Source organism: Acanthaster planci, linkage group LG08 (genome assembly GCF_054643075.1).
Source record: "Acanthaster planci isolate LZ-2023a linkage group LG08, COTS_SCS, whole genome shotgun sequence".
In the NCBI taxonomy this organism is placed as follows: domain Eukaryota; kingdom Metazoa; phylum Echinodermata; class Asteroidea; order Valvatida; family Acanthasteridae; genus Acanthaster; species Acanthaster planci.
Genome location: NC_141784.1, coordinates 15,648,632 through 15,660,873, shown reverse-complemented (window position 1 = coordinate 15,660,873; position 12,242 = coordinate 15,648,632). Strand labels below are relative to the sequence as shown.

General features: G+C 42.0%; 1 protein-coding gene across 3 annotated transcripts in view; it reads left to right on the top strand.

The window, feature by feature from the left end:
* Positions 1-12,242, top strand: part of LOC110980156 (MYCBP-associated protein-like) — a 287,473-nt gene that overhangs the window by 28,267 nt on the left and 246,964 nt on the right. For all 3 annotated transcript variants that reach the window (XM_087139862.1, XM_087139860.1, XM_087139861.1), the window contains one exon: positions 10,745-10,838. In XM_087139862.1, the coding sequence (XP_086995988.1) occupies positions 10,784-10,838 (55 nt within the window). In that variant the 5' untranslated portion in view covers positions 10,745-10,783. The remainder of the gene's footprint in view (positions 1-10,744; positions 10,839-12,242) is intronic.

The following is a 12,242-nucleotide window of genomic DNA, read 5'->3' as shown; positions in this document are numbered from 1 at the left end:
AAGTGAGAGCCATAGAGGAACTTCCAGACATAGATAATACTTTTTTTGATGATGTGCTGATTGCCAGATTGGACATACAGAATGTGGGCCACAATAAGTGTGATATGAGCACAGCTGTCTGGGTCACACTTGACATTAGAGACCGCCCAATAAAGATAGAGGTAGACATAGAATCATCCATTATATTGCTGTCTATAACTGATTATCAGAAATTCTTCCCTGGAGAAAAGCTGCTGCCAACAAAGATAAAGTTGCATACATACACAGGAAAATAGGTCTCCTGAATGTCGTAGTTCAGTATAAAACTCAGGAGAATTCTAGAAAGATTTTTATCATTAAAGGCAACTGTGCACATCTCCTTGGCAGAGACTGGTTAGCTCATATCAAGTTAGACTGGTTAATTATTCACTATGACAACAGCTTAGGGCAACACAGAAGAAAAGCTAGAGGCATTGCTGAAGGAGTACCCAGAGCTCTTCAGAGAGGAGATTGGAGGGATCAAAGGCATGAAAAGAAAACTCTGTCTAAATGAAATGCCCAACCAGTATTTCTGAAGGCCAGGCAAGTTCCGTACGCCATACGACCCCCAAGTGAAAGCAGGGCTTACAAAGTTTGAGCGCCACGGCATCATCTCACCTGTAGAAACTAGTGACTGGGCAAACCCAATTGAGGGTGTTTCAAAACCTAATGGGGCATGCGTATTTTATGGAGACGTGTCAATCCAAATTGGAAAATTGACTACTACCCACTTCCCTGTGTGGAAGATGTCTTTGCAAATCTACATGTATGTAGTGGCATCAGATGTAGTAATCTTGATCTGTCACAAGCTTACATGTACTTACACATGATGATGAATAACGAATCAAAGAAGTTACAATCAATACACACGGAGGTCTGTTCACCTTTAACAGACTGCCTTTTGGTGTAGCATCGGCACCAGCCATGTAGTAAATAACCATGGAGCAGGTACTCCAAGGAATTCCTGGAGTCCAGTGCATCTTTGACGACATGATAATTACTGGCCGCAATGATGAAGAACATCTCAGCAATCTGAGGAGGGTCCTCAACATCTCAAAGGCCCGAGGACTGTGCTTGAACAGAACAAAGTGTGAGTTTTTCAAGTGTAGACTGATCATTTGTGGTAACAAGATTACTCATGATGGCCTGAAGAAAACCCAAGACAAGATTGATACAGTCAGAAATGCTCCACGTCCCACTTGTGTGAGCCAGTTTTGGGCCTGATAAACTACTATCACTGGTTCCTACCCAATTTGGCAACTGAACTGTACCCATTAAATAAACTGCTACAGAAGAATCACAAGTGGCTGTGGACCCCTACTTGTGAAAAGGTGTTTGAAAAGGCTGTCTTTAATCATGGCTAATGAAGTCCTGACGCACTTTGATCTGGACCAAGCAGTTAAGCTAGCATGTGACGCCTCACCCTACGGTCTTAGTGCCGTGATGTCACACAACAAGGAGGCACTCACATTGGTGTGGGGAGGGAAGAAATTCAATCTGTACCTGTGTGAGTGGAAATTCACTCTGGTGACAGATCACCAGCCACTTATCTCAATCTTCAACCCCTCAAAGAGCACTCCTACAATTGCTGCTGCACGACTTGCAATGCATGCAGTTTTTTTGGCAGTCATGACTACAATATCGAGTGTAAAAATACTGCCATACACAGCAATGCTGATGGACTATCCAGATTTCCCTGGAGCATGTTGAGCCAGGCTGTGGCTGAACCAGTGGATCCTGTTCACCTATTCCAGGTGTCCCAACTGGAGATGTTGCCTGTGTCCAGCAGTCATGCGAGCAAGGAAACGGCCCGAGACAAAACACGAGCCAAGGTGTACGACTATAGCATGAATGGCTGGCCATTCGACACTGATCCAAACCTTGCAGCATATCATAGTCACAAAAATGAAATCATAGTGCACGACAGCTGCTTGATATGGGGGCAAATTACAGTGTACATTGTACATGCACAAGTCCTGGAGGAGCTACATAAGGGTAATTTCAGCATAATCAAGATGAAAACTCTATCCTGAGGTTATACAGTGTACTTGGTGGCTGGGAATTGACCATGACATTGAGTAACTCTCCAAGGAATATTCTGGTTGCCAGAAAACCCAACACAACCTTAGTAAAGCTCCACTCCATGCCTGAGAATGGCCTGCAAAACCTTGGCAAAGAATACATGTGGACTATGTGGGACCATTCTTGGGACAGATGCAACATCGAGCTAGACGATTGACATCCTGAGGGGCCTATTCACACAGCACGGTGTTCCTGAGCAACTTGTAAGGGACACTGGTCCGCAGTTCAAGTCTTAGGAATTTAAAACTGTCCTCAAACACAATGGAGTGAAGCACCTAACTTCAGCGCCTTTCCACCCTGCAAAAAATGGACTTACAGAATACTTCGTCCAAACCTTTCAGAATAGACTGAAGTCAGTGGATGGGGAGAAAGGGTCAGTAAATCAAAAATTGTGCATTTTTCTCCTTACTTACCCAAGTGCACCATATGCTACCACTGGCCATTCTCCAGTGTTCCTGCTCATGGGACGAAACCTGCAATCTACGTGTAGACTTAACATCGTCAAACCAGACATTCGTCAGCATGTCATTTGTAAACAACTGGAACAGTCAAACAATCACAAATCTGGGAAGACAACCCGAAACCTGCACACAGGCCAGCATGCGCTAGTTTGCACTTTTCAGATAGAAGTGGATTTCAAACCGGACCACTGTCATATGAGGCTCGAGTTGGTCCAGACACCATCTGGTGCAGACAAATCGACCAGCTTCTTGACACTGGAAAACCCTTCATCTTCAACCAGCAGCCGGATTTGATACCTGACACCATTGAGCAGATGACACTCAACACGTCAGTACCTACACCGACACGAATGCCTGACAACATCCAGAGCAAAGCAACCAACTGTTCCTGAACCAGAACCAGAACTACATGTAGTACCAAAACGGTCTAGCTACAAGAGGCACTACCCCCCCCAAGAAATGCTAACCACCTGATAGGTTGGATCTCTAAACCCCCATACTTATAAGATCCCAAGAGGCTTGGGTAGCCACATTATCCATCATATTTGTGCTACATGCATTAAGAGTTATTGTTCAAGCTGTTAGACTTGTAGTTTTAGAGTTATAGTGGATGTTCAGACAAAGAAGAAAAAAAGGAACAAACAATCCAAGTAATTTTAAAGTCCATTCAGTCTCAAAAGAAAGCTTTATTATCAACAAATATCAAACTGTCTTGCCTTGCCAAGGCTATTGAACAACAAAAAAACTCATGTATTACATCTAAACTGTCAAATGAGACAATGGAACCGGAAAGTTGGACTCTTTAAGTATGAACGTTTATGGACTTTGTTTCAGTTGCATTTTTAAGTAGGAACGATGTAATATACTCCCGTACTTGATGCTACAAGTATTGTTTACTCGCTGCACATAGTCATAAATAGTGCCCTCAAGTGTTACCGTGTGTTCCAGAGCATGGCGAATAAATCAAGTGAGCTCATTCCAAATCTGCATAACTGAACCCACTCACAAATGAATTTGCTTTCCCTTATTCCCTGAAGTGAACCAGCCTTAAAGAGGTAAGGAAAGAAAATCTTCTTTCCCAAATTACTGTATAACCTTTAAACAAGATCTGAAGACACCTGGATCAGGAAGACTGGGTCGCGATTTATTTGGAAGGTCAGGACAAAGTTTAAAAAATGAAAAAAAATAGAAATATGATAATAACCCAACACAGTGCCACAAGTGGATTACTCGAGTGACCAATCAGGCACAAACCCCAGCTGCAACTGGTGACAAGAGCAGAAAAGTGCAAATGTGGGAAGGCTGAAGAGAGCTGTGAGTGGTAATGCTCACTCTTCAGTAGCACGCACCAGTCTGAACAGTTAACTGCAAGAAGCTCAATGAGCAATGCTAAACTATAAGGTGATACAGGGTACCAGACAAGTTGCTGACTAAACTAAGGCAGCTTGTAAAAGAAAAAGTGTCATGCAAAAAACCACATTCAAATCTCCCTTCCACACATAGAATCGATCGTTCCTGGACAATGCATTATGGGTAGATTTTAAACCTTCCTGGTTGTCACAGATAAGTAATATGCCAAGGATTTTTGGAGGACTGCTTCGACAAATAATCAGTGTCTGTGTAACGGGGAAAAATGGCACACTTCAAATAAGAAAAATATAAAGAAGATACTCGAAGAAAATATTACACTTGTGGAATTCGCTACAAAAATTTACATTCAAAGGGATCAAAAAGGAGGAGTCACAAGAAATCTAAAATACTAGGGATGTGGAAGCTGAAACTTGGTTTCAACAACAAAATCTTTTATTTCTAAAAAAAATCAAAAAAAGGAAAAGTAACTAGAGAGCTAAAAAAACCAGGACTGTGTAGGACGTCCAACCAAAAATCAGATTTAAAAACTCAGCCAAAGACTTGAAAATCCAGCCAAAAGAATTCCACAATTAAAACTTAAAATGTACATGTAGAAAAATATGACCAAGCCCAAAATTAACTTAAAACCAAATCCTAGACCGAAGAAAACCACCTCAAAACCCAAGTAAGCCTTAACCAAACTAAGAAAAACAAGACCAATCCAAACTAAAAAAGAAACCAACACAGCACTTAAGAAAAGTTACAGATCAATTCAACTCGAGTGTTAACTACCAAGTCCACCGCAGGTCTGAGCTTTCAGGGCAGAACTTGATTGGTATTAAATAGGTGTACTACTACACCGACTACCGACCTGCTTACTGAGTCTTGGGCTCAAAGCATGCCCACAGTGCCTGGTCCAGTTGCATGAGTCAACATCACTGAAGTAAACAATTATGTGGGGGCACAATGCAACTTAAGGATAGGTAGACTAGGGGGTGCTACTCCTATACAGTGCGTTAAATCCACCCCTGCTACATCTGCAAAAGCATTTTGAATTTAGAAAAGTGAGGCATAAGCCGAGCCGACTGCTTTTGTTGTGTTGCAGCTGTTGGTGCATGGTGCTGTGCTGCTGGACCACCGCCAGGTTTGTTTTGGGACTGCTGCAGCAGCCCTACAGTACTGACAGGTTCCATTCATTGACAAGTAAATTACAATTTTTTCATAGGAATTTAATCCACTCACTTTCATGAGAAGAATCTGATGACAATACGTGTTTATCTCTTTTTCTTCAACACATTGAAAATCGTAGACTTGACAAACAAGCATGCGCGTGGGTTGCTGTCTTTTTCTAGAAGCTTTACATGTATACACATTATAGGGTAGCCCATGATTCAGGTCTGAGTACTCCTATACTGACTGTGTTTAATACTCCGTGACAGACGAATAGTCTGTTGCCAATGCACCTGAACATGTGTGCACTCTCACATGTATGCCATGCAAGTTACGTTCCACTCCACCGTCAACATCTCATTCTCCCTCATTTGGGAAAAAATCTCACAATTATTTTGACCAGTTAAGAGTACAATGATTAGGTTTGTTTTTAGATATTAATGTGTAATATTGTGCATTTTCGCCACATCATCGGAACTCCTTCTTTTAATGCATTGCCACAACGATGCCAGTTTACATACACGTACATCTTCATGCATGCTTCATGCATGCCTGTTGTGCCTTTCCTTGTACCTGCATGTTTCAGAAATCGGCCCAGTTGAGTTTTGCAATTTGGGTTCCCCCATGCATCAGTGTTGATTTCCGTTCCATATACATGTACATGTAGCAAAAACAACAAAACTGACTCCCCTCAAAAAATTGAACTACAGGCTAGCCACAACTCCAAATTGTGTCTGGCCATGACCCTGCATGAGTATATTTCAGGTCATACCTTTGGCCTCGGCCATCTGTTTTCCACTTTGATGGGTCCCCACTGACTGCCTACCAATTCAATGCAATCTTGAAAAGGATATTGGCTGTCTGTGGGAAAGACGACTTACACTATTGGGCTCACTCATTTAGCATTGGGGCCGCCACAACGGCCTACAACTTGGGTGTTTCACTCACTGATATTCAAAGGATGGGCCGTTGGCAGTCCGACACAGTTTTCACCTACATTCGCCTGTGCCTGTGGTCAACATCCCCAATGCTTAATTTAAAAGACTGTTCGTGCCCCGAGCTTGACCCCCTTTAATATTCTTAGCATCATTTATCAGCCTTCACAGGGCCCATGTGGATCATTGGGGATTCAATAATTCGTTGGGCAGCAAGACCCCTCGAGGTTTCTAGTTCAGTACTTTGGCATGGCAAGAGTGGTGTCAGTATATGTGACCTTCCAGATTTATTTATGATATACAAGGTCCTCCATCCTCCATAATCGTGGTTCATTAATTAAGGTACTAATGATTTGGGTCAAGTTGATTTCTTCTCCATACAACAGAGAGTCGTTCTTCTTATGCATGTCTGTCAAGATCTTTACCCCCAAGCATTTTTGCTCTGGTCCGAAATCTTGCCCAGGGCATTTTACTTTGGGGCTAACCCCCAGGAGGCTATGGACAGGCAGAGGAGAGCTGTCAACAGGTGGGCGCGCTCTCGTTGCCAATGGCTTGGTGCCTTTTCGGTAAGGCACGACCAATTTCACAGGACGTTTTTCAACCTGTATAGGCCTGATGGCATCCATTTATCTCCGGAAGGGAATGCAATTTTCAGAGGGAACCTTTGCACTGCCATTAGGCAGTTTTTACTGCCTACCTCGGGGTAATTGGTTTATGCTTGGGGGTGTTTTCTTCCTTAGGCGGCACCTTGCGTGTGTGGCATTTTCATTAAAGTGGATAAAACACCCCCATACATGTAGCTTATGAATGATTTGTTATTCTTGACACTATGAAATCTTAAATAATACGTAGACGAGAGTAAGTTCATTGTGATGCATGATGTAAGTTACTCCATGGAGTAGCTATGGTGTATAATGGTGGCTGTAAACCATGTCTCCCCTTGAGTAGTGCAACAGGGGAGGATAAACCACTCTTTCTTCTGTAAGTGCAAACGAAGAAAGAATGGTGTAGGTAAACTCATTTTGCTGACTTTTCATACCTGTAAATTATAATTATTACAGCTTGGTGAAGTTTTTTGAGTGTTCTGGCACTGTCCTAACAAATTGTCGCTTCGGCCTATCATAAGGTCATTGAGCTGTGGTGCTCCAAGTCAAATGGTGCTTGACGCTGTTAGTGCTCTTTGGCCTTAGTGGAAGCCCAAACAGTGAACAATGATAAACATGGTATTCCAGGTCAAATGGTGCTTGGAACTATGGGCACTTTGAGCCTTTGTGGGTGCTCAAAGAATTCATATAGAATGGACGCTCTGAGTCAAATGGTGCTTAGAGATATGTTTCTGGGCCTTTGTGGGTGCCCAAAGAATGGATATTGATATAATGTGTCGCATGCAAAATTTTGGTGCCCGACACATCATTATGATGAATAAATTCCTTCTGGCTTAGGTGTACACACACACCAGCATTTTTTTTATTGTGTGTTTCATCTTGTCTGCTTATAAGGTGAACGTATTTCACGGGTTAGCACGGAATTTTTGCTTGTGGGCATGTGTACATCCTGTATCTAAGGATTCTGTGCTTAAAATGTTAGCACAGAAATTTTCTGCCAGTGTGGTTAGCGCAGAATGGAGATTGTAAGTGCGGAAGTCTGCGGTAAGCAGTGCCATGAAATTGGGCCCTAACTTTCTCATTTTTCACTTCAAAGTTGCATGTATGCAATTGAAAATTGAAAAATACTGTATAAAGTCTTGTTAAGAATTGAAATTGGAATTTCCTCAAGTCCAAGTTGCATGTTTGAAAGCAGTAATCACCTTTATTGTTGAAGATTATCTTCATGGACTATCAGTCAGAGTTGTAATGACTCACTAAAGTAGTGTTGAACCATTTTAATGTGATGAGTTGAGTTATTGGGTAAAGAAGTCAAGTTGAGTCACAGCCTGTAGTTGAATCAGTTTGAGTCAAGTGTTCAGTTTGAGTCAATTTAAATCAAATAATTGAACACAATACATGTGCATGAAATGTGACCTGTCTCACAACATGAGGTGAAAGTCAGAATTTTCACAAATAGACCTACAACATAATGACGTAATGCATTTTTCACCGCGGTGCATTGTGGGTGAAAGGTGGGGATGTTGCAGGAACGCGTCAACGAGACATGTTATGTGTAACGTATACTATGTGGCGTGTGTGTCGAGCTGACATGAAAAAAATAACAAATTCCTGATTATTGTCTGAAATGGTCCATGTGAACTGCTGTGTTCCATTGTGTTCATCAAGCATTCAACGAATGCCAGAGCTGCATGGGACTTCCACGGGACCGCAAAAGGCGACAGATTTCCGTGAGAAATAAGCCCATCAAAGTGAAGTCCAAGTGGATGCAGTCTACATTTTGTAGGCAAAGACAAAACTTGCGATGTACCGGATCCAACGATTTTCCCGTGGACAAGTGAGTGGGAGGGGGTTGTTTCCTGGCAAAATGAACAACGAAGAAGCTGCCTTTCTCTTCAGGCATGATTTGAGAACTTCAGATGTGAAATTCCTCCTCATGATTTTGCTGGTACAACACAGAACTACCTAACTTCTCATGGAAATCTTTGCCTCTTTTTCCATTTCATCTGTGAACGCAGATGAACTTAACTTAGCAAGGTTAGCATGCCAGCCCAAGCATGCATAGGGCCTACTCTACCTACATACCCTCGGGCATGTCGGGAGACAAGCCCGCCTTTGTACTGGTCCTAGTTGTTCGCCGCCGCTTGCATATTGAACTCGAACTTGAAGCTTGTTTTGGCTGCGAGATTGGCAGTGGTTTTAGGTTTGTAGTCGCAGGAAAGCTTCTTCGTTGTTCATTTTGCCGGGAAACAACCCCCTGCATTCAGAGGTCCACTTGGACTTGGCTCTGATGGCCTTATTTCTCACGGAACTTATTCAAATCTATCACCTTTTGCGGTCCCGTGGAAGTTTAAAAAAAACGCAGCTCTGGCGTTTGTTGAGTGCTTGATAAAAACAATGGAACACAACAGTTAGCATGGACCATTTCGGACGATAATCAAGAATTTTTAAATTTTTTTGTGTCAGGTTGATACACACGCCATAAAGTATACGTTACACATAACGTGTCGCGTTGATGCGTTCCTGCAACATCCCTACCTTTCACCCTCAATGCACTGCGGTAAACACTGCATTACGTCATTATGTTGTATGTCAATTGAGATATTGGTATTTGTGAAATCAGCAGAAAAGACCTCTCCAGTGGTATGTACATGTACATGAACCAATTGGGGTAAAAGTATAAGGTAACAATATGATATTATTCTGGTGGCTTTATGTCTTTGTTTCTGACATTGTTTCAACATTTCTGACCAGGCATGAATAATGCTATCATCAAAATTGATAAGAAAATGATATTTTAAAAATCTGATCCCGTGAATTACTTGGAATGAAATAGGAGACGGGTTACTCTTATCAAATATTACAAAACTCCAAAACAAACCTTCATTTCAATATTTGGCTTTGAACCATCTGAATAGGAAAGATCGGATCTTACTCTTCATGAAAATAAAAGGGTGCCAGTGATTGCCATCCAGTGGAGGTGGCAAAATTCAATCGGTGGCAAAACAAAAAGGAATTGCACTATTCAAATCTGATTTTATTATGTAAATGTAGTGTCTATGTATTTGTGTTTTTGAACCAAGGCAATCAGAGCATAAATTTAGCTGGCATTCCACCTAGAGTCTAACCTACATGTAATAAGAAATTACCAAGACCATTGATGAAACCTCCAGTTCCAGATTAGCGTTACATGCTACAGAACCACAGGGGGGTTCATAACATGGTGCATGTTTGTTGTATTTGAGTAGTGCCAACAGAAGTTGACTGCCACGAAACAGGGTATCTGTCTAAGAAATCATATTTGTGGCATGATGAAAATACAGTAAATCAGTACTGTGAGTCATTGCATTTTTGCTGAGTTGTTTTCTTTATTGAGACTTGAGTCTTATTAGCCTTCACTCAAGTCCAGTCTTCTGATGAGGTCCTTGAGTCTAGTGGAGCCATTTGCTCTCAGTGACTCAAGTCAGAACAGTTTTCATTAACATATAAATCATCATTGGTAAATCTTTTGATTTTAAGTGACAAAGTTGATGTGGGGCAAAGTGTTAATGGAGCAAAGCAGGAATGGGGGGCACAGTGTTAAAGGAGCAAAATGGTCCGGGAAGCAATCAGAACGAAATAGAGTCAACTCAGATCTAACGACCTACCATATTGACTAGATGTACATTTACCAACTTGGACCCAGCCATGGTCAACTTGGACTGAGCAATGAAATTTTGGAACGTTGTAAAACAGAGTGTGCAGAAGTTCAAGGCTATTTCACCTTCACTCGGGGACATTTTGCTACACGGTCAATGTCATTTGGATGGACATTAAGCTACAGGTCTACAATCAAATGATTATTTTGAGGCTGCATATACATGTACATGTAGTGTATAGTATGGTATATGTACATGTATGTGCCGTGCACTTGAAGCTGAAATACTTTTGCATGACATTTACCCAATGTATTTTTTCTATTTCTACTGTTTCAGTCCTCGATTGTTGCAGAATATACATTCTGAGTACTCTTTTGCAAAATTTGCACGGGCAAATACCATTTTTCTTTAGCAAACTGGTGGGGCTTTTGTAGAAGAAAATACATGTGCATGCTGACATTCTGCATTTCCTTTCCACATTACAGGAGATCTGAGAACTACACACAACCATCAGGGTCATTACAATGAGCAGTAGGTTGAGTACAAAACCCTCTAGAAGAGACAGGCCACGTTCTAGTGGTAAGTACACAAATGGGAGTAGTGTTCTTGGAATAGAGTACCAAACTGAACCAGGAAGTGCAGTGCAAATTGATGGAGTATGCGCATTTGTTGGTTCTCGCGCTGGTTCTCATGCTGCTGCCTTTTCCACAAATAATTGTGGGCGTGACGTATTAACTTTAATACTCGGTAATGTAAGTTTGTAATCAACTCTAGCTTATATTAATGGCCATGGCCGTCGGTGCCCTCCCATTTGGCTGTGGTGCCTCCCAAAAGTGATCGTGTTTCACCGCCAGGATGGCAGTGCCCTTTTTTCTCTTGGCCATAGTGTCCTACACATGCGTACCAACTGGCCCTGTTCAGCGAGGCACATGGAAAGCGGCATACACATCGTTCCTCGATTGCTCACATTCGACCGGAACGCCGCGCCCGCTGCGCATGTATTCACTTGCACAAATTGCCCCATAATTCTTTGCGCGCTGTCACAGTGGTGAAAACATGTGCGCGAAACTCTATACATTAAACAAAGCTGCTCTAGTTCCTGCTGCGCTACACCCATGCAAAAGAATGCATCATGCAAATGTAGCAACCAGTACCAGTCTGTACTGTACATGTACTGCATGTACTGTACATAAACACTCTTCGCATTGCGAATGCAAAAAGGCTTCAGGGTACAGTCCACTAATTCAAGCCCATTGAAAACAGTATAAAATCAGCACTGTTCAGGGCCCAATAACATGCATGCCAACATCCCTGAGATTTCTGAAACAAATGAAATTCTTGTCAATTTTTTATGGGTAAACCAATCACATTTTTAATTATTCCCACAAAACAAAATCATCCCCCAATAAGTGATTTTTTTCGAAGTCTGATTGCTGCCATTTTTCAACCCTCAATTTTCTCGGGCACTTAGGACCATTTTTCAACCGTAGTTTTTAGCCATTCTGCTCTCATATGAAAGCTCAAAGATCCAGGGAGTTGATCTAGGCAATGATTTGCACAATCTCACAATTTTTGGGGCCAAACAATCTCCTTTTTCAAAAGATACTGCGGGTGCACTTTTAATGCTAATGAGCTGGCCAGAAACTCTCACTTGAATTAGTGGTCTGCACCCTCTAGGCCGGAAAGACATCAATGTTATGTTGCAGCATGGTTGCAGGAGGTTTTCTGCAAGTTAATTCACAGAACTCTGTCTCTTATTTATGTCTGTATTTGCTTCGTTCATGAGAAATTTGAGGTTGCTCTGCTCATTTTAGCGCCCGCTGGTCTAGATTAATCACGCCCGCTTACCAAGCGATAACCTACATGTATACCATTACCAGATTACTGCATAAGGTCCTACACGGACATTGTTGGCCAGTTTGCCGTCGTGATTGCTGTCGTGATTGTGTGAATTTTTCATAATTTTCTTGTGTATTGCCGTAC